Source organism: Triturus cristatus, chromosome 3_2 (assembly GCF_964204655.1).
Source record: "Triturus cristatus chromosome 3_2, aTriCri1.1, whole genome shotgun sequence".
In the NCBI taxonomy this organism is placed as follows: Eukaryota; Metazoa; Chordata; class Amphibia; order Caudata; family Salamandridae; genus Triturus; species Triturus cristatus.
This window is the reverse complement of record NC_140584.1, coordinates 895,010,406-895,030,873: the sequence shown is the minus strand read 5'-3', so window position 1 is coordinate 895,030,873 and position 20,468 is coordinate 895,010,406. Positions and strand designations below refer to the sequence as shown.

General features: G+C 45.8%; 1 protein-coding gene across 4 annotated transcripts in view; it reads right to left on the bottom strand.

Moving 5' to 3' along the window:
- Nucleotides 1-20,468, bottom strand: part of TRPV1 (transient receptor potential cation channel subfamily V member 1) — a 460,649-nt gene that overhangs the window by 272,943 nt on the left and 167,238 nt on the right. For all 4 annotated transcript variants that reach the window (XM_085649322.1, XM_085649326.1, XM_085649325.1 and 1 more), the window contains exons 6-7: nucleotides 19,619-19,917; nucleotides 18,361-18,537 (exon numbers count right to left, since the gene is read on the bottom strand). In XM_085649322.1, the coding sequence (XP_085505448.1) occupies nucleotides 18,361-18,537; nucleotides 19,619-19,917 (476 nt within the window). The remainder of the gene's footprint in view (nucleotides 1-18,360; nucleotides 18,538-19,618; nucleotides 19,918-20,468) is intronic.

The window sequence follows — 20,468 nt, the reverse complement described above, 5'->3', positions numbered from 1 at the left end:
TCATGCATTTAGTATTCTGTAATACACTCTAGCAACCGTTATTTTGAATATATTGATATCTTTGTCAGTAACCTCTATCTACATCTAGGTGCCATTATGCAAAACTCTTCAAAAAAATAAAAAAAATTGTGTCTGGTGCTAGGGACTGAACCTCATAAACTGTGTGCTCTTGGACGCTGCCACTATGTGGCAGGAAAGGAGTATGCTTTTAAACTTGAGCACATTGAGACACTCACGGGTGAGTAGACGCACTATACAAACCCCTGATTGACTGATTGGTTGAAACTCTCTTTACTAACAAACAACGGTTCTTAAAAACATCCAATTACAAATCCACCTCTGTAATATCTTTCTTCATAGCCACCATCTAACCTCTTCAACCTGCTGTTCAGTCTCCTAAGATGGGTATACTGTGCCCTTTCTATTTCTTTTATATTTTTAGTCACTGTGGTATTCCTGTTTGATTGGATTCTTTGGTGATTGCTGGTATGTTAAGTATTACGGATGTTACTGAGTCTGCCTGCCATCAGAGTATTTGCTTGATGCATCAATGTACCCTGAATTTGTGTTGCTCAATTGTGTGAGAGTGGTTTTTAGTTCACAGGATTTAACACCTAGGGGTTCTGTTGGCGCAGTCCTGGTGAAAAGCTCACTCTCAGACCTCTTTCTCCCCTCTCTGCAAGGCTTTCACCTGCGCAGTCTCTAGGTCAGGAGATACCCCACATACAAAAGTGGGTTATATAAAGCAATATATCTGTGCATATGAAAGACGTTCAGTGTAGTGCGTTTAAGAGATCTATTCTTAAATACGCACCAAAGTGTCCGACACTTTATTGGGTACTATGATCTCTAGATGTCAGGCCGAGCACCCGGTAAACACTGACTGTCCGTACTGAGACCGCAAAAGACGCCATTCGGCCCTTTCGAACTACATTTCCCGGCAGGCATAGCGCAAGTCACGTCCCACGTGACTCGGACGCTATGCGAGGATTCGATTTAACACCAGCCGGAAGAACAAGCATTGACGATTATTCTCCCCAGATAGCGGTCCAGGCGTTTCTTTGAAGCACACGGACTCGGCGGCAGAAGCGCGTCTCCCCCCGTCTTGGTGCCGTGAGTACTAACCTGGAGGTTTTGTTTGTGGTCCTGTTGGGGGCAAATCGCGCGCGCTCCTCTGTTGGCGAGACCATAGCGCCCCCTTCTCATTTGTCTTCCTGGTGGTCAGTGTCCCCGGTTTGGTGAAGGGAACAGCGCGCTCGCTCCTCTGTTGGCGAGACAGCTCGTAAGCATCTCATGCAGAGGGACGCCTAGCGCCCAAGGCTTTCCTCACTTCGGTCTCACGCTCCTCTGTTGGAAGGGACAGATACTCTGCCCCATTGCAGAGGAGCGCCGGTGAGACTATTTGAGCACTAGAGAATGTAAGACACTCCCTGGTGGGAGAGACTATATAAACATTGAATAGTATCGGCATTGACAAACCCAACCGTACCAGGCGGTGAGGTATTCAAGTCACTATGGTATGATTAGCGCAGTATATCTAATGACAGTCTGATCAGTTATGGTGTATTAAACGGTTCGAAATCCCCAATTATGTTTAGCACGACAAAAAGGGCCGAGAACCGAACCGCCTCCATCTTGGATTGCGGCTCCTTCGCTTGGGAATCACGTGGTCTCTTCCGCACTCCCTCTGCTTCCCCCTTTTCTTGCATTTATTAGGAGACAGGCTGAGTTGCTGAGAAGCAAGGTCACATCTGCTAAAAGGGAGTATCAAGCAAATTCCTCTAGACCTGGGACGAGGAGGGAGTCACCCTTTCGACCTTCTCTGTAAAGATAGTAACCCTTTGTATGTGTAACCGAAACTAGAAATAGGCATGAGCTCATTAGGGGCGCCAGGACTAACTGGTACTTTTCCACATATAAGGTTTTGTATGCTGCACTGATAATGTATAAAAGTGTGTTACTGTCAAGGAGCCAGCAGTCTTCCTCGGCGCACCTGATGGGTGAGGATCGACGAGGCTCCTCTATATAGAGTTCTGTGGTGGCTAATAAACGTTTGAACCTTCCACGTTGCCAACTGCTCTTTATTCTACTTAATATTGCGGGCCAGAGGTAAGTGTGGCCCTTGGAATAATTATTTTGAACGCAACAGTTGGCGACCACGAAGGGACCCCGTGATAGGGTCTCCCCCCCCCGTATTCGGGTGGTGGGATTGGGGGCGTCCTGACCGGTTGGCGGGAGAGGAGCCTGAGGATTTCTCCCACCCTGCGTGACTTTTCGGTACGTCCCCTGCTGCTAGTCACCCTTCACCGGGGTCCTACGGGCTTAACCCAGAAAATGGACTGATTTGGTCGGGAGAAGTTGGCAGCGGAGAATGAACATTCGTATCTGGGTGCACCCGGTGAGTATAGATTGATTTGATTTGACGCACGCGTTGTAAACGGTGCATTATTTTTGTTGAAGCACGCGTTGGAGACGGTGTGCTATTTGATTGATTTAAGAGTATTCGTTGAGAACGATGCATTTTTGATTTGAACACTGGCTGCATTTGTTTGAAGCTCGCGCTGGACAGCGGTGCATTGATTTGAAGGCGCGCACCGGAGAGTGGTGCCTTGCTTGATCGGGTTAGCATTACAGTGGTTTGACTCGAAGTACGTACAGATTGTATTGATTTGTATTGATTAAAACAGCGCGCCGGAGGAATATAGATGGATTGCACGTGGAAGGACCTGCGACCTAGACTGGGTAGCCACAAGGCATACTCCTGACGGGGCAAGTCCTCGTTGGGGGCTGGTCTTAGTGGTGAGCCAGAAGGGTGGCCGGAATCCTGCGTGCAGTTTGGTGTCTGAACTGTGAACCAGAGTCGACGGGCTTGGTTCTCTGATACCGATCGTATATTGTGTATGATTTGTGTTGATCGTTGTTTTGTGTGTACATGTCTGAAAACTAACCAAAATGTCCTGTTTCAGTAAACTAAATTGTTTTGGCTGCTGCTGCCGAACAAGTGACTCCAGATTAGCTGAGAGCCAACCCGCCCCGCCGGAGGGCAGTCCTAGCCATTTTATGTATGTCAAACATGGGATCTCTCCCTTATTGTTCTGCACTCTGTGGCATAAGTATACTAAGGGAAATAAGGAGTTACGATGGCCCAAGACGGGTTCGTTTGATGAGAAGAAAATTGCGTTCCTACAGGAACAACTGTTTTCTAGGCGAAGTAGGCAGGCCAAGTTCGATGCTCTAACTGCATGGCAGAAGGAGGCCAAACAACGGCGAATAAGGGAAGAGAAAGTAGCTAGAGCCAAGGCAGGACAGAATGTTACTCAGAAAGCTATGGCCTATGACCGAGACAGAGTAGAAAAGGGATTGGATTGCATGAATCGCGAATTTAGATTGAAGGTTGATAAGAGCTATGTGACCCGCCCGAATGCGGAAGACGAAATAGAGGATTTATTGGACACCAGACCACCGCCCCCTTATGTACCGCAGAGGATATATCCGGAGGTGTCAGGGGCCTCGGCTCCGGCCCCAAATATGTCTCTGGGGACCTCGGCTTCGGCTCCCCCGGCCACTTTTACCCCTCCCTCCCTGCCGAACCTCTCCCGGTTGCCGACATCTGTGTCTGAAGTTATGGCCATGCTGCCTAATTTATTGACGGCAGCTGCAGCCGGGACCCCTCAGCTGTTGCCGGGGTCAACGTCTTCCCCTTCTGTTCTGCCCTCCTCCTCCGCCAGTACAACACCGGTAACAGCTGTGACTACTCCAATACATCCGGCCAGTCTAACGGAGGGTAGGAGGTTGTTCACTCGTTCTGCCTTGGGAACGGAAGAAAGGGAAACTATTGCCACACAAGCGTCCCAGTGGATGCGACATCCTATTTATACTCTTCCTGATATTTGGAGTACCATGAGGGACTACGAACCGGTGATGCAACAGCATGCCCTGGAACATATGGCCAACCGTCTTATTTCTGTATGGGAATAGGTACACCAGGGAGGGAGAGCTCCGGCTATATTGTATGATATCCTTGATCAGATTCACAAATCTCAGTTGACGCCGGAAGAAGTGTATGGGAAGGTGCAGACTTTGGTTTCTTATAGAACTCGTTTGCAGTCTGCCATTCCCGCCGGATTTTCCCAGTTCCCTATGCGAGAAGTGCACCCTATCTTCCATCCGGAAGTTACTGAGGTGGTGGATGCCCACGGTGTCGTTACCCGCCCAGGAATAGACGCCCGGTTCCAGGAACAATGGGTCTATACCCCCTGGAAGCGGAGTGAGGTATTATCCCTAAAAAGCCAGTTGCCAGATCCTAGAAAAAACCCCACTGCATATTACAAGGAACTGACCGAGGCCGCCTCGTCAGCAGTAATGACGTTGGCGGATATTGAATTATTCTTTGCCTTATTAGTACCGGTGGACATTTGGCGCCAGGTACATGACCAGGACCATGTTACGGAATTTGGTGGGACATGGGACCAACTGAGAAACTGGGATAGAGATCGTAAACCGGGGAACAAGCCCCGACCTGAGATACTGACCTTGCCTGAAAAAATAATAACTTATATGCATTCATTGATCCCACCCAGGAAAGTAGATTGGGATAAACTGACAGATTGTAAGCAAAAGAAGGATGAGAGTGTATCCGATTTTTTCACGAGGTTTGATTTCAGCGGACAGGACCTGGCCACGGAGGGGGGTGTGCGTTTATTTGTTAATAGATTCGTAACCAATTTGCTACCTGAGGTATCGGCCCGGTTACAGGCAGCTGAGAGTACCTGGACGACCACCACGCCTTCCACGATACTAAGCATGGCTCAGTATTATGAGCATCGGGAAAATGAGAGCAAGGATAAGACAGAAAGAAAGTCGAAAGATTTGAAAACACGAGTGTTACTGCAGCAAGTAGAGAGGGGTAGAGGAAGAGGAAGAGGGTTGCAGAATCTCGTTCCAAGAGGGGCGGGACCCGCGCAAACGGCTGGGCGAACGGATCTAGGCATAAATCAATGTGCTTTCTGTAAGGAGGAGGGGCATTGGAGAGCGCAGTGCCCGTTGTTGTATGAGCAGAATACTGCTTCAAGGGGTCGTGGACGGGGAAGGATGAGTGGGCATCGAGGTGGATACACGAGACAAGAACAGGCAGCCCGAGATGAGAACAGTCAGAATTATTTCGACCAAAGCCAAGGTAAACAGTACTACCATGACGGACGTGTAACGGACGAAGGCACCGGGTATACTCAAGCATAGGACAGCCAAGGGCAGAGTAAGGGGCATGTGTCAATCCCGATAGATCAAGCTGGACCTTATGTCCGTGCACAATTGCTGGATGCATCAGGTAAGTTTTTGGTTGACACAGGGGCTATGAACAGTTCTGTTTCACGTGCCCTGGTCCCGGGGACCGCTCTGTCTGGCCAGACTAATGTGTCCGTGGGGTTCTCTGGAACTCCGGTGGTGAGCCCCATTTCTAAGCCACTTTCCCTTACTCTGGGACCGGTTACGATAGAATCGCCTTTCCTCCTCACCTCCCAGTGTGGGGAAAATCTCCTGGGTATGGATATATTAAAAAGATTGCATGCCCGCATCTATTGCTCCCCTGATGGGGTTTACCTGACCATTCGGAATACCTCTATCCCCTCCATTCAATGTTTTTCAAAAACGGACTCCTTACCCCCTGAGCTTGCAAAACTCCCGAGGGATCTTTGGGCCCTGGGGGACACTGACGTAGGGTTCCTACAAATTCCCCCGGTGTCCATCACCCTGAAACAGAATGCCAAATTGCCGAGGATTCCACAGTACAAAATAGCCCCCGAGGGAGAACGCGCTTTACTGGCCATTATTTCTGATTTGATTAGAACAGGGGTGGTGGAGGAAACGACTTCCAATATCTGCAACAGTCCTATTCTTCCGATTCTTAAACGAGCCCCCGTACCCCAGTCCCCTGATTATGCTGATACCTACCGATTCGTGATTGATTTGTGAGAGATTAACAAGATTGTGGTACCCCAATATCCTGTGGTACCAGATATTAATTCCATTTTGACCATGATTCCTCCCACTGCAACCTTTTTCTCGGTGGTTGATTTGAAGAATGCTTTCTTTAGTATTCCCATTCATCCAGATAGTAGACATTTGTTTGGTTTCTCATTGGGAGGCCGCAGCTTTAGGTTCTGTTGCGCCCCCCAGGGGTATACCGAAAGCCCTAGTATCTAAAGCCAAGCCCTAAAGAGAGTATTGGATTCTTTACAATTGCCGCCAGGTAATGTCCTATTGCAGTATGTCGACGACCTCCTTGTGGCCTCTGATACAGAACATGGTTGCCGCGATGCCACGGTTACCCTGCTACGGTATTTGGCCACTCATGGTAACAAGGTGTCGCTCTCTAAATTTCAGTATTGTCGACCGGAGGTGACCTATCTCGGTCATCTCCTGTCGAAGGAGGGAAGACGGTTGACTTCTGAGCGCATCGCAACCATAACTAACATGCCTGTTCCTCGCACGCAACGTGATGTCCGCGCTTTGCTTGGCATAACCTCCTACTGTCGCCAATGGATTGCTAACTATTCTCTCTTGACTAAACCTTTCCTGTATCTAACTACGAAGGATGTGCATGAACCTTTACCTTGGACTGATGAATGCCAGACTGCCTTTTCCGCTCTGAAAACTGCTCTTTGCTCTGCTCCTGTGCTTGGCACCCCTGACTACCGGAAACCTTTCGTGCTCTACGTGCATGAGGTGGACGGTTGTTCTCTTTCAGTGTTGACACAGGACTTTGGTGGTAAGCAAAGGCCTTGTGCATATTTCTCGGCGGTTTTGGACAATGTCGCCAGAGCACTTCCCAGTTGTCTGAGGGCTGCAGCGGCAGTGGCCATAGCAATCAGACAATCGGAAGGGCTAGTCCTGAATACGGATCTGACCGTGATGGTGCCTCATGCTGTGGACGTATTATTAAACAGGACACAGACGCAGCACTTAACTAGTGCGCGTCTTACAGGGTACGAACTGACCCTGTTTGCACCTCATATAACGATCAAAAGATGTGTTAATTTGAACCCTGCCACGTTGTTACCCCTCCCTTTGGGAGACGGTGGACAAGACATACATGATTGTATCTTTCGAACTGAAGAAGAAACCAAGGGCCGGATAGATCTAACTGACACCCCACTATCTGATGCCCAAGGAGAATTGTATGTCGATGGGTCATGCTTCAGATTACCGGATGGTACGACAGCTGCGGCTTATGCGATCACTACCCTGCAAACGGTAGTTGAGGCAGCAAAGATACCATACCGGTCGGCCCAGGCGGCCGAATTGGTTGCATTATTCAGGGCCTGCGAGTTGGGGAAAGGCTTAAGGCTAAATGTCTACACCGACAGCCAGTATGCGTTCGGTGTAGCACATAGCTTCGGGAGGTTATGGGCGGAAAGAGAATTCTTGACATCCCATGGCGAAAAAATAAAGAATGGACCATTAGTTGAACGATTATTAGCCGCATTAACATTGCCCAAGACCCTGGCCATAGTCAAATGCAGTGCACACAAAGTTATAATTGATGATGTGGGGAGGGGAAATTTCTTTGCGGATCGAACCGCCAAGAAAACGGCCCAGTCTGACACCACTTCTATGTTTGTAGTAACAAGAATGATAGAAGCAGGGGTTTTTAACAACACCATAGATAGTGTGAAAGAGCTACAAAAGGAGGTGACCCCGGAAGAGCTGACATACTGGCAAGAACAGGTGGGGAGGCTTGATGAGAATGGATGTTGGACTGACTTGTCAGAGAGGTGTAGATGGTTACTGCCAAACGCATTTGTAAATGCGGTAGTAACCATGGCGCACGGACCTTCTCATGTAGGAGTTCAGGGCATCTGTGCCACATTGGATCCTGTCTGGTATAATGTTAATATCCATAAGACAGCTAGGAACTTGGTCCAGCATTGCATGATTTGCCTCCAGCATAATCCTGGCGTTAGTATTCCCGTCCTGGCGGGTAATTTTGCGCCACCCACTCTGCCTTTTGAAGTACTCCAAATGGATTACATACAGCTAGAGCGAGTTAACAATCTGAAATACGTGCTGGTGGTGATTTGTACTTTTAGTAAATGGGTGGAGGCGTATCCCACAAAGGAAAATACTGCCCTGGCAACTGCGAAAGCTCTGGTAAAAGAGTTTTTTCCTCGATATGGGTTGCCGCGGGTGATTTGGAGTGACAACGGGACACATTTTAATGCTAACTTAGTTAAGTATGTATGCAAGGGTCTGTCCATCCAGCAGAAGTTTCACGCAGCCCGACATCCTCAGTCAGCGGGCCTGGTTGAGAAATATAATGGGATTTTGAAGTTGAAACTGGCTAAACTTCAGGACACGACTAGATTAAAATGGCCTGATCTCCTGCCCCTGGCCCTGTTGTCCGTAAGAACTACTCCCCATTCCCGGAGCGGTATCTCCCCTTATGAAGTAATTTTTGGCAGACCTGCCAACGTGTGGGGAGTACCCCGGCCCAAATCCTTCAGGGACATTGACCATCCTATGCTGATTGACTATTTGTATGCTTTGACTAAAGATCTCCATTCCATTCATCAACAGATATCTGCCGTACTGCAGCCCCTGCCGGAGGGTCCTGGACACAGCGTAGAACCTGGACAGTGGGTCTTGGTTCGAAACTACCAACGAAAGTCGAGTTTGGATCCACGCTGGTCCCGGCCGTACCAGGTGCTCCTGGCCACGCGAACGGCGGTGAAAGTCGAGGGGAAGCAGCACTGGATCCATATCTCCCATCTTAAGCGAGTTCCCCTCCCGTTGCCCAGGGAGCAGCTTGACCAGGGGGAAGGCCTGCCAACTCCGGGCGAACCCAGCACTGGAGAACCACTTTCCCTGGACACCCGCAGAGAGGTTGACGGGCGAGGGGAGAGTGCTGTGAGCTTGGAAACCCCTTTTTATGGCCACCCAATTGCTCAAAGCGAGGCATCCGGTCGGGAGCCCAGCTCCTCGTCTGACCCCACTGTGCCCATTTTGTTTGTGAATCCTGAAACCCCTGGTCGGGATCGATATCACCTGCGGCCCCGGAAATAGAGAATCCCAGGTCTAGCCTTGGCGAGTGAAGTTGGAGGCCTCGGCAAAGACCTGAGGGTTGGTAGAACACTGGACTGAACTCGTTGAGAGCATGGAACTTTCAGTAAAGCTCTGTTCAGAACGAAGATAGAGACATTGATCGGTTGGTGGGGGCCCAGGTGGAGTTTCCTTTCAACAAGGGTTGCGTCAAGTGCGACCCCAACGCGAGAAGTTTTTATCTTTTTACCTTGTTGATTTCTCTGAACAATAGGAGTCTGCCTGTGAGGCTCTGTACGGACACAGGAAAGAAGCACCCTCAGGCAGGTCGGACTGCTTGTAGCCCCCCCTTTTTCCCGAGATTATATTGGACTTTTAGTGAGAAAATGTACCCTTTTGCTCGTTTTGTCCCTGAAGAAGGGCGCCCCATAGTACCCCGTACCATTCCCCCGCATTTGCCAATGTTCTCCTCATGGAGTTTGCGTGTTAAAATTGTTTTCATTTTTATACTGATTGTATCATTTGTACTATGCTTAGGTTTGTTTATATATCTAGAGTTACGCCATCCTGTACACACCTTGATAGTGTCCACCCCTGCTCCTAAGGAACATCATTTCCAGACCTTTGCCCCTCATAAGGAAAGACACCGACAGACATATGTACATAATGCCTTCATTGAGATGCTGCACCAGACTCATAGTTCCACAAATGTTACTGATTGTTGGGTCTGTGGTCTCCTCCCGTCAGTGATGCATAAGCAAGATTTGTTCATATCAATGCCCTTATCTTATTTAGGTAGTTGCGAAGCCTGGTTCAAAATGTTATCCATGCTGTACGAACACTACACTATAGATGAGCGTCGATTCTCAGAGAAGGATTATGCCTTGATTCTAGCCTATATAGAGAAACACCAAGGTTTTACTCCTAATGCTGAGGGTAACGGATGGTACCCTTGATCCTACCGCATGCATGAACGTATACACTGATCATGAAAATGATACCTGGTTGAGGGATGAAGTATTGGATTTCATGACTTTTAACTTTACTGAGTATTTCAAGTATTTCCAGGAGCGAAATGTCTCAGATGAGAAAATCATTCCGGTCCCGGTACTGAATACATCCTCCTCCTTCTGTGTGCAGGGTACTGGACATTTATTCGTAGGTTATAGTAGATGTAATTACACTTATAGACTGCAGACGTTCAGTAGTCCCCAAACACTCACCCCTCCCAATGTTTATTTTGTGTGCGGTGAAAACGCATACACTTGGCTACCCAGAGGATGGGCAGGTAGATGTTACTTATCTTTCCTTTACCCACCGGTCTACATAGCTCCTTCTGATTATCATAATTCTCATTCCTTAAATCGGCGGAGTCTGAAAGCTGAAGCCGCCAGTAATGACGCCACTGACCAGACTGACACTCCAGCCCAACACTTCGTTGATATCATAAAAGGGGTGTTGCCCATATGGGGACCCATCCTCAATAGTAAAGAAGTTAAGAGGCTATCTAGAGTGGTGGAAGGGGTGGTTAATACTACTGCAGGAATATTAACTAATATCACAGTGGAGCTCCAGGCGACCCGGCTTGTGACCCTTCAAAATCGTCTTGTTTTAGATGTTATCCTAGCTGATCGCGGAGGAGCTTGTAGAGTCATCGGCAGTTCCTGTTGTGTATATATACCTGACTCCGCCCCTTCTGTCCATTTAGCCATCCAGAAACTGCATCGGCTAGCCTCTGAAATTCACACTGAGACTGGTACTTGGTCTTTGTCCGGGTGGTTTTGGGATTTGGTGACCACCTGGGGATGGAAGTTATTTATGATTCTTTTGGGAGCAATAGGGTTCATTTTCACCTGCTGCCTTTGTCTACAGTGCGGGCCTGCTTGCTGTGCATATTGCGCTACTCAGTTTCGCCGATCCATCCCTAGGCCCAAGCCCATCCAAACCAGAATAGATACCCAGCGGGTTCAGAAGGAGATGCATGACTTAATGCAGATCGATGAGGGTATTTTTGAAGACTGACCCCGTTATTAGCTATGCTGCGCTAAAAGGGCCGTTCTGAGGTATTCAAGTCACTATGGTATGATTAGCACAGTATATCTAATGACAGTCTGATCAGTTATGGTGTATTAAACGGTTCGAAATCCCCAATTATGTTTAGCACGACAAAAAGGGCCGAGAACCGAACCGCCTCCATCTTGGATTGCGGCTCTTTCGCTTGGGAATCACGTGGTCTCTTCCGCACTCCCTCTGCTTCCCCCTTTTCTTGCATTTATTAGGAGACAGGCTGAGTTGCTGAGAAGCAAGGTCACATCTGCTAAAAGGGAGTATCAAGCAAATTCCTCTAGACCTGGGACGAGGAGGGAGTCACCCTTTCGACCTTCTCTGTAAAGATAGTAACCCTTTGTATGTGTAACCGAAACTAGAAATAGGCATGAGCTCATTAGGGGCGCCAGGACTAACTGGTACTTTTCCACATATAAGGTTTTGTATGCTGCACTGATAATGTATGAAAGTGTGTTACTGTCAAGGAGCCAGCAGTCTTCCTCGGCGCACCTGATGGGTGAGGATCGACGAGGCTCCTCTATATAGAGTTCTGTGGTGGCTAATAAACGTTTGAACCTTCCACGTTGCCAACTGCTCTTTATTCTACTTAATATTGCGGGCCAGAGGTAAGTGTGGCCCTTGGAATAATTATTTTGAACGCAACAGGCGGTTACTACTGTGGGTTACTGCTGACACGGTGCTCTTCACTTTGGTCTTTCTGTTGATTTGATCATCTTGGGCTGGCATACATGAAATACTTTACTCCTGGATATGCCTTGCCGGAATGATTAATTGCTGAAGTACATTGAAATTGTGGAGAGATTGTTATTTCCACGCAGTATGGTCAGTGCCTAGCGAATCAAAACAATCACTGTCATTTGGATGCTCATGGGCATCGTACAGGCCAGTGTGCCTTCGTTTACAGCAATGTACAAGAGATGATTGTACCTCTGCTGCTTGTCATTTCTTCATGTGCGCTTGTTCGTTATCTTTCATTTATTTTAGGAGAGTGAAAGATATATGAGGGTGTGCAGGAGACCACTGTGTTGCACTTTGAACTGGTTTACCTGTATCTTCGGGTAGGTGGAGAGAACCCTTCACTCTCGTCAGTGGTAGAGGGGGAATCATTATGTATATATAACATGTGTATGTGATGTGTCCTCTCTTCTGGTTAGTTAGAGGCTGGAACAGTGCAATCACCCTCTTCTCTCTTCTGGTATCACTGCATCGTTCTCTTTCTTTGCAGGTAGCGTGTTTAACTAATGCAATTACTCCACTGTTCTACCTTGTCTGATTGGGTGGGTTTGAACCAACAGCAAAGACTAATAGTGTGTTTCTTGTGTCCTCCCCAGATCTCCCTCCATGCTGTCCCTACCCTTTCCTTCCTTCACTAGACTACTTCACCAGTCCGTGTTTATATGTATTCCGGACTTGGGGCAGTCGAGAGGTGGACCCCTTTGAGCATCAGCACAACCCCGAGGAAACCAGGAAGGGGGAACCTGACACTAGAAATGATTGCCATGTGCGGTAAGAAGAAGTGGAGGAGGAACAACTCATTAAATATGTTTGACCAGGGTCTTTCTAAGGATATTGGTCACATGATGCAGGCATTAGTGCTGTGTGATGAATCTCTACATTGCATATCTACCTCCCCTTAATAAAAGGAAGGAAAGATTGAAATCTGATTGGACTAATAGGATTCTTCGCCACCAGCTGTGGTTGGCTGCCACTGATACATACAGTATTCGACCATATGCAGTCTATGGCCAGTTCATCTTAACAACCAACCTCAGCTGGGCACATCCTATGGCCCTTACAGTGGGTGTTGACCACATGGTCTAGCCTGCAGCCGAGCTATATATGATTACTCACTGACATCATTTGAATGTCAGTCTTTGCAAAGTACTGGGCTGCTGAACAAGAATAATATAGGAGCATATCAGCAAAGCGGCGCTATAAAATTATCGCCGCTTTTGCGTCCGTTTTCGGGTGAAAAGTGGCGATAATTACATCGCCTTATCAGCAAAGACACGCTATCGCGTGTTTTGCTGACTTAGTGCCCGTTTCCAGCACGCCTAACTTTGCATCGCTAATGAGATGCAAAGTAGGCGTGGCTGTGAAACCAACAAGGGAAAATATCGCAAAGGCAGCTTTACGATATTATCAAGGAAGGGTAGTGTGATGTTAGACCTACAGGTTATGGGGGTGCTCCCATAAAGATGTTGGGATATTTTCAGGCTAGTCTGGAGTGCAAAGAGAGGTTTACGGATGCAAACATCTATGTAGCAGAGAGAGGGGATAATTTACTGAGTTGGTCACACCAAGCGAGGCTTGGTATTATTCTTGACCCAAATGGAAATCCACCTGTGAGGGTGCAGTCTGTTGAGAATAGTGGTGAAAAGTATGTAAAAACATTTGGTGAGTTATTCAAGAATGAGTTAGGTTGTTTGAAAGGGTACAACCATTGTATAAAATTGAAGTTAGGTGCAAAACCTGTTGTAGCAAAGGTTAGGAGAATTCCTGTAAGTGTGCAAGATTCAGTACAAAAAGAAATTGATAGATTGTTGGATGCTGGGGTAATTGAGCCGGTTGAGGCGACAGAATGGTTGGCCCCCATTGTGGTTGCTAGGAAAAGCAATAATGAGATTCGTCTATGTGTGGACTTGCGTGCACTTAATAAGGAGGTGGTGGTGGATAAGTTTCCTTTGCCTAACATAGATGAGATGGTATCGACTTTGGATGGTGCTTGCTATTTTAGTACACTGGATTTAGCGTCGGCGTATCACCAGGTGCCCTTAGAGAGGAGTTCACAGGAACGTACGGCATTTATTACACCTATGGGAGCTTTCAAGTTTGTGAGGATGCCTTTCGGACTGGTTTCAGCCGCTTCTGTCTTTCAGAGGATTATGAATGAGGTGGTCAAGGGAATTAAAGGGGTCAGGTGTTATCAGGATGACTTGTTAATTTTCGGGAAGACTTTGGAAGAACATGATGGGAGAGTTAAGAAAGTGTTGAGCAGATTGATTAAAGCTGGGTTGACTCTACGTTTTGAGAAATGCAAGTTTGGTGTGACAGAGGTAGATTATTTGGGTCATCACATATCTGGTAATGGTGTAAAACCGAAAAAAGAGCTGGTGGACACTATTGTTAATCTGAAGGAACCATGTTCGAAAGAAGAGCTAGCTTCATTTCTGGGAATGGCAGAGTTTTATTGTAAGTTTATAAAAAACTTTGCAAACAAGACATGTCAGTTAAGGAGTTTACTTTCAAAGAAAACCGAGTTTGTGTGGAGTGAGGCATGTAGGGTAGAGTTTATGAATGTTAAGCTTGATCTAAGGAATGCTCCTGATCTACAAGCCTACAAACCAGGTGATTTAACGTATGTTGTGACAGATGCGAGTAACAAAGGTCTTGGTGCATTGCTAATCCAGAAAAGAGATTCTCAGGACTGTTTGGTTGCCTGTGCGTCAAGGTGTCTAAGAGGAGCTGAGATAAATTACTCGGTTATTGAAAAGGAGGCTTTAGCCATTCATTGGGCTTTGAACAAATTTAAGAAATTTGTTTGGGGTACTCGGTTCATTGTAAGGTCTGATCACAAACCATTGAAAGAGATTTTGGAGAAAAAAGGCTTGGACTCCATTTCCGCGAGAATCAGGAGGTGGGTGATATCTCTTCAGGAATTTGATTTTTCCATGGAATATATTCCAGGTGCATGTAATGTTTCAGCAGATTGTCTATCACGTTTGGTAGATACTGTAGATTGTCAAGATGTTGTAAGAGATGAAGACATTGGTGAGGAGTTTGATGTGAGTGTTTGTGAGATCACCTCAGGTGTTATCAAGGAAGATGAATGGAGAGATGAAGTAAAGAAGGACAAGGAAATGCTGAAAGTTATGGACATGATTTCTCAAAATAAAGGTAACAAGCTGGAGAAGCCTTGGTTAATGGTGTGTGATGAGCTTGCCATCGGTAATGGTATTTTAACCAGAGGGACGAGGTTGGTTCCTCCACTGAGTTTGAGAGACAACATTATAAAAATGGCTCATGACGGGCACATGGGTATTTGTAAAACTAAGGAGCGGATTAGGCAGGATTTTTGGTGGCCTGGTCTGGATTTAATGGTGGAGCGCTTGGTGCGTGATTGTGTTCCTTGTTCCATGAGTGATAAGATTCTTAAATCAAGACAAACTCTGATGGTCTGTAGGAGGTTACCCATGTGTCCCTGGGATGAAATAGCCATTGATATTGTTGGACCACTTCATCGTGAGCATCACACTCCATATTTGATAGTTTTACTTGATTTATATTCACGATGGATAGAAGTGAGTTGTGTACGTGATATTTCTACTCAGGCTGTTATTAAGTTTTTAGATGCAATTTTTAAACATGAAAGTTTTCCAGGTTCTTTGCTGTCTGATAATGGTCCACAGTTTTGCTCGGGTGATATGGAGGAATATTTGAGGAAGTGTGGAATTGTTCATAAGAAAACCTCGCTTTATCATCCGGAGACCAATGGAGCAATAGAAAGATTGAATAAGACCTTGAAAGAAAGTATTCAATTAGCAAGAGTAAACAGTTTGAACTGGAGAGAGGAGTTGCAAAGAAGGATCACAGCTTACAGATTTACTCCACACTCTTCGACAGGAAAGACTCCTTTTGAATTATTTAAAGGAAGAGCTGCAAATACTATTATATGCCCTGGTTGGATGACTTTGGATAAGGGTATAAAACACAATGACATTGGTCAGTGGAGGGACAAAGAATACTATTTACAAAAGAAAAGGAAAGTATATTTTGATGCTCGTAAGTCAGCCAAATTAGTGGAATTCAAAGAGGGAGACATGGTTAAAATTAGAGCACCTGTTGGGTGTCTCAATTGGTCTAAGTTCACTGATGTAAAGACTGTCGTGAAGATCTTCAAGAATGCAGTAAAAACAAATGATGGTCGCATATGGAATCGCAGTCGTGTTGTTCATGTTGGATCCAAATGTGACAATGGAAGTAGTGAAGAAGGTTGCAGTCATTCTTCTTCACAAAAATTGACTTTTAATTTAAATCGCGTTAAGTATGCCTTAATGCAGGAATTTAACATCTGTTAAATTCCTGACTAAGGTATACTTAACATGGGGGGTGGATTGACCACAGGCGCCTATCATCAAGGGTATCGCCGTTTTCCATGGAACATCGCTGGAAAACCAGCGATGTTCCATGGAATACATCGCTATTGGTAGGATAATTATCGCCATTGCGCTGAGCGTTGTTAATACAGCGCTAGCATGGCGATAATTATCTGCAATAGCCGGCGTTAAACATTTTAACGCTAAGGGCGACCAGCGATAATTATCACTGGCTGTTGATAATATGCCCCTTAATGCTTATTGAAATTGTTCTATTTCACATTTAAAGGCAACTAAAGAATATTTTGTGTGATTTTTTTTGTTTTGTGTTTTTTAAACTTTTGTTTTGTTGTCACATAAGTAGAACCTGACCACTAGAAGCTATTCCGACAACAGGAGACAAAAATGGAGGAGGAAAAAATCAAGGGTGGAAGACTCTATTGTGGTCCCTCAGTGGCTTCTTCTATATACAGGTGTTTTACTCTCAGTGGCATGCATGGGCTTTGCTTTCCATTCGATTGAGTGTCATCATTTTCCAGATTAACTTCGGACTGTTCCTCCTGCGGCACCTCGTCTGGAACAATAGGCACTGCTGGCTGCAGATCAGTTTCTATGTTTTTCTGCCTCCCATTCCACCATGACTGGTGTTATGCCTGAATCTTAAATAGTGGGACATGGTGTTGGTCTCAAAAGAAGAACCCTCCAGCTTTTCATCTGCAAAGTTCTTGCTCTTAGATGTTGCAATTGACTTTGCAAGCTTTAGTTTTCTCAGTCAGCAGGTAGGTGAAATACTCTCATAACAGCGACTCATTCCTGCTCTGTCCTTCCTCTCACGAGTTTTCAAGAATGACGGCATCACCGCATGCTGTAGCAGGTGCTGCTGTTAATGCAATGCTGGGATGGGGTAGTCCAAGACGGCCCTCCGGATGATTCTGTGTGTGAAGCCAACTCCTATTCCCACCTCGTTCTTGCCTCAGAGTTGAAACGGTATAAATGATGCCCCCAGCCTCCTACCTTGCTTAAGGGTGCAAGGGTGAGCTTTTGGCAAACTACAGGTGAAATTCTTTATACAATCCCACTAAATGTCCATGGGTGTGGGAACTCTCTATATCCCTTTATTGAGAAGCGTTGCAGTAGTGTGTTTGGATCGATACTCTATCACGCTTCTTTCCTTCCTGTCGATGCTAAGAGCAAACCTTAAGGAACCCAGGAAATAACTAAAGCTGAAGACGAAGGGCTCTGCTGTTCCTAGAACTGCCGATGACTGTGCAAGAACCACGACCCAACTGAAGCTACACCCTACGCGGAGGGCTGACTCAAGAAAGCACCAGCACACGAGCCACAAGGCTGCAGCCATGCTCACCAGGAACAAATGCTGATAATTGAATTGTTTTGCTGGGTCCAAAACAAAAACACAAATGACCCAGAGAGCTTGTGCAGTCCCTCTACCTTACAAACATGCTCATCTGTTACCAGCGAACATTTCCTCTTCATACTACCCTGCTTGAGTCTGCGGAAAGTGATGGTCCCAGGATTTGTTGAGTACGATGGTCTTATCACAATAGACTCTGAAATTTCCAGGTAACACACGTTTTCAGAGAATGAAACAAATCTACCCCTGATTATTTTGCACCTGTCTTTAATATTATGAACAGTTGGAAACACTCCACCATGTGCAGTGAGATACACACACAGACATGCTCTCATTCTCTCATACTCACTGCTGCAAAATGTGGGACTAAATCTAATCTAACAACACCTAGCTTGAAGTAACAAAAACATTCTACCACCAAAACTAACTACCTCGGAAGGCCAAGACAAAACAAGAAGCTAAAACATTCCCAGATTTAAAATCAAGAAGTGCAAAACGTGAAACTACCAGAAGAGAAGCCTGATCAACTACAGTCCCAGGGCCTGGAAAACACTCAAGCGCATCTCAAAGAAAGCCAAAGACATCTTTGCAATGAGCAACTCATCCACCACTGTTAGGTAAGCTCAGTACTCCCCCTGTTTCAGGGCCTAATAATATGAGTTTTCCTACCTCCTTTCCCACTAATGCCTATGTGATAGAATAATTCCCTAACTCTTAGTTTACTTACAGTCCTCCATTGCTCTCCAGCCAGTTTTGCTTTACACAGGTTATGTTGGCACAAGTTCTTACCGGGGTCTCGCTGCTGTAGGCGATGATCTCCAGGACAGAATTGTTCTCATAGGTGTCCACACAGGACAGGTCGTACAGGGATGAATGCACTGGTCCATAGGCCCACTCTGTAAATTTACGGGACAAATGTCTGCATTCGGGCTCCTTGATTTCCCGCCGCAGGATGTATGCAAAGACCTAGACGCATACAAAATGAGAACTGAGAAAGGCAGCTGACTGTTCATCTAAGGTGACTCAATAGACCAGGAAAACAATATATAATCAATATTTACTGATAGGAAGGTTATATCCTGATAGTTCATGCCCTGTGGTTGAGTTCATGATGGATACTTACCACAGAATCATAGAACACCATGACCCAGTGGAATAAAAAAACATGCACAACACGTTTCTATGAAGTCCTCATGTGAGATGTCTGCAGCAAATAGAATTCAAGGTTTGATCAGAGATTCGTGTTTCTAGCTAAATCAGAAATTTCGAGTGACTTGGATAGAAAGCTTAAGAAGCTTTTTGAGTTCAGCTTAGTTTAAATAATCTTTTAACACTTAGTTTAATTCAACCGTGTGAAGAGGACCCATAAATTATCGAGCTTGGTCCAGTAAGTTACAATTTTCTTGTTGAATGATTTCATCTTGAATTATTACCTTCTATTTCCTTTGCATCGTACAAGTGTTTACATGCCTTACTCGTTATTGTCGGTTCTCTCTTTATTAACTGTTTCATTAAACAATATTTTTCTGTTATCGTGATTAGAGTTTTTTCACTGGGTGCCCAACTCAGTTTATTCGTCTACAAATTCTGGACTTTTACCCCTAAGCCTATATGTCTTGAGTATATTTGTATGAAACATAAGTAACTGTAAAACCTAGAAGGGCCTCCTTACAAGTAGGCCAGTAAGACAGGTGTGGTAATAGTGCACTCAGCACTCAGCATTACCATCGGGGGACAATATCACTGCACCATCACAAGATAATTGCACGCTTCGGCCCAAAGTGGTGATTACCTTGTAAAATGCAGTAGTTCTGCACCCTTATGCACAGGTTTTTGCCAGAATAATTGGCCTTTTTCTAGGCAGTTATTCCTCCTGGGTGTATTTAAGAATTCTAGGGTACTCGTAATTCCACGTTGGCAGAAAATATGATTGTTTGACCAAAACAGCAATACCAGTCTAACTGGCCATTTGTGGATCTTAAACCTGCATACCACGTGACCAAAACTCAGTCTGTTAGCATGGTGGCCAGTGTTTCTGCACACTTACCCCAATCTTGCCTGTCTTTGCAGCAAGTTTTAATGGAGTGAGTCCTTTCTTGTTGGCAATATCTTCCATCTTCAAAGTGGGGTGAATCTTTGCCCCCAGAATCAGAATTGCATTGTACATCTTAGTCACAAACTTGGTGTTCTCTTTAGTGTTGTCAGCAATCTCCACCAGAGCATGCAGGACAGTGTTGCCTTTGGTGTCCTTGGCGGCAATGTTGGCTGGTTGGTATTGGTTCTGCAGGAGGTACTTCACTATATCAAGTTGGTTAGTGCATGCAGCGAGGGAGAGGGGAAGTTCACCTTGGAAGAAGGAACAAAAAATAATTGTCACCATCGTAAACTTCTTGCAAAGGATGCTACAAAATCAACTAAAATGTTTAGCTTTAGTTAAGGTTTACACAAATCATATGAATGTTTCTTTAACTACTTTACATAACATGGTCAACGCTTTATGGACTAAGGGTGACAGACATATTTGCAACAGGGTACATTGATACGCTCTACAAATGAAATGAAGCAATTTACGTTAGCAAAAGATTTAACTATATAATAGTGCAAGTAAGGGATACGTTCAGCAATTGAGGTGTCCAGGTAATGGGTTTAATTTATGTGAGGCTGTAGTGGTCCATTTGGAAAGCTAAACACACAAGATGATGGACGGAATGTTGCACATTGGCAAAACATTCACCCCCAGTCACAGATCTGGGTTTAATCCATCGTTATTTTGCTCACCACGCCACCCCAGTTCAGACATGGCCATATGCAAATCAGTCTTGACCATGTGCCTCATGGGAACAGTCCAGCCCGAACTGCCAAGCCATGTCTTCCCTGGAGAAGAATCAAGCATCCTA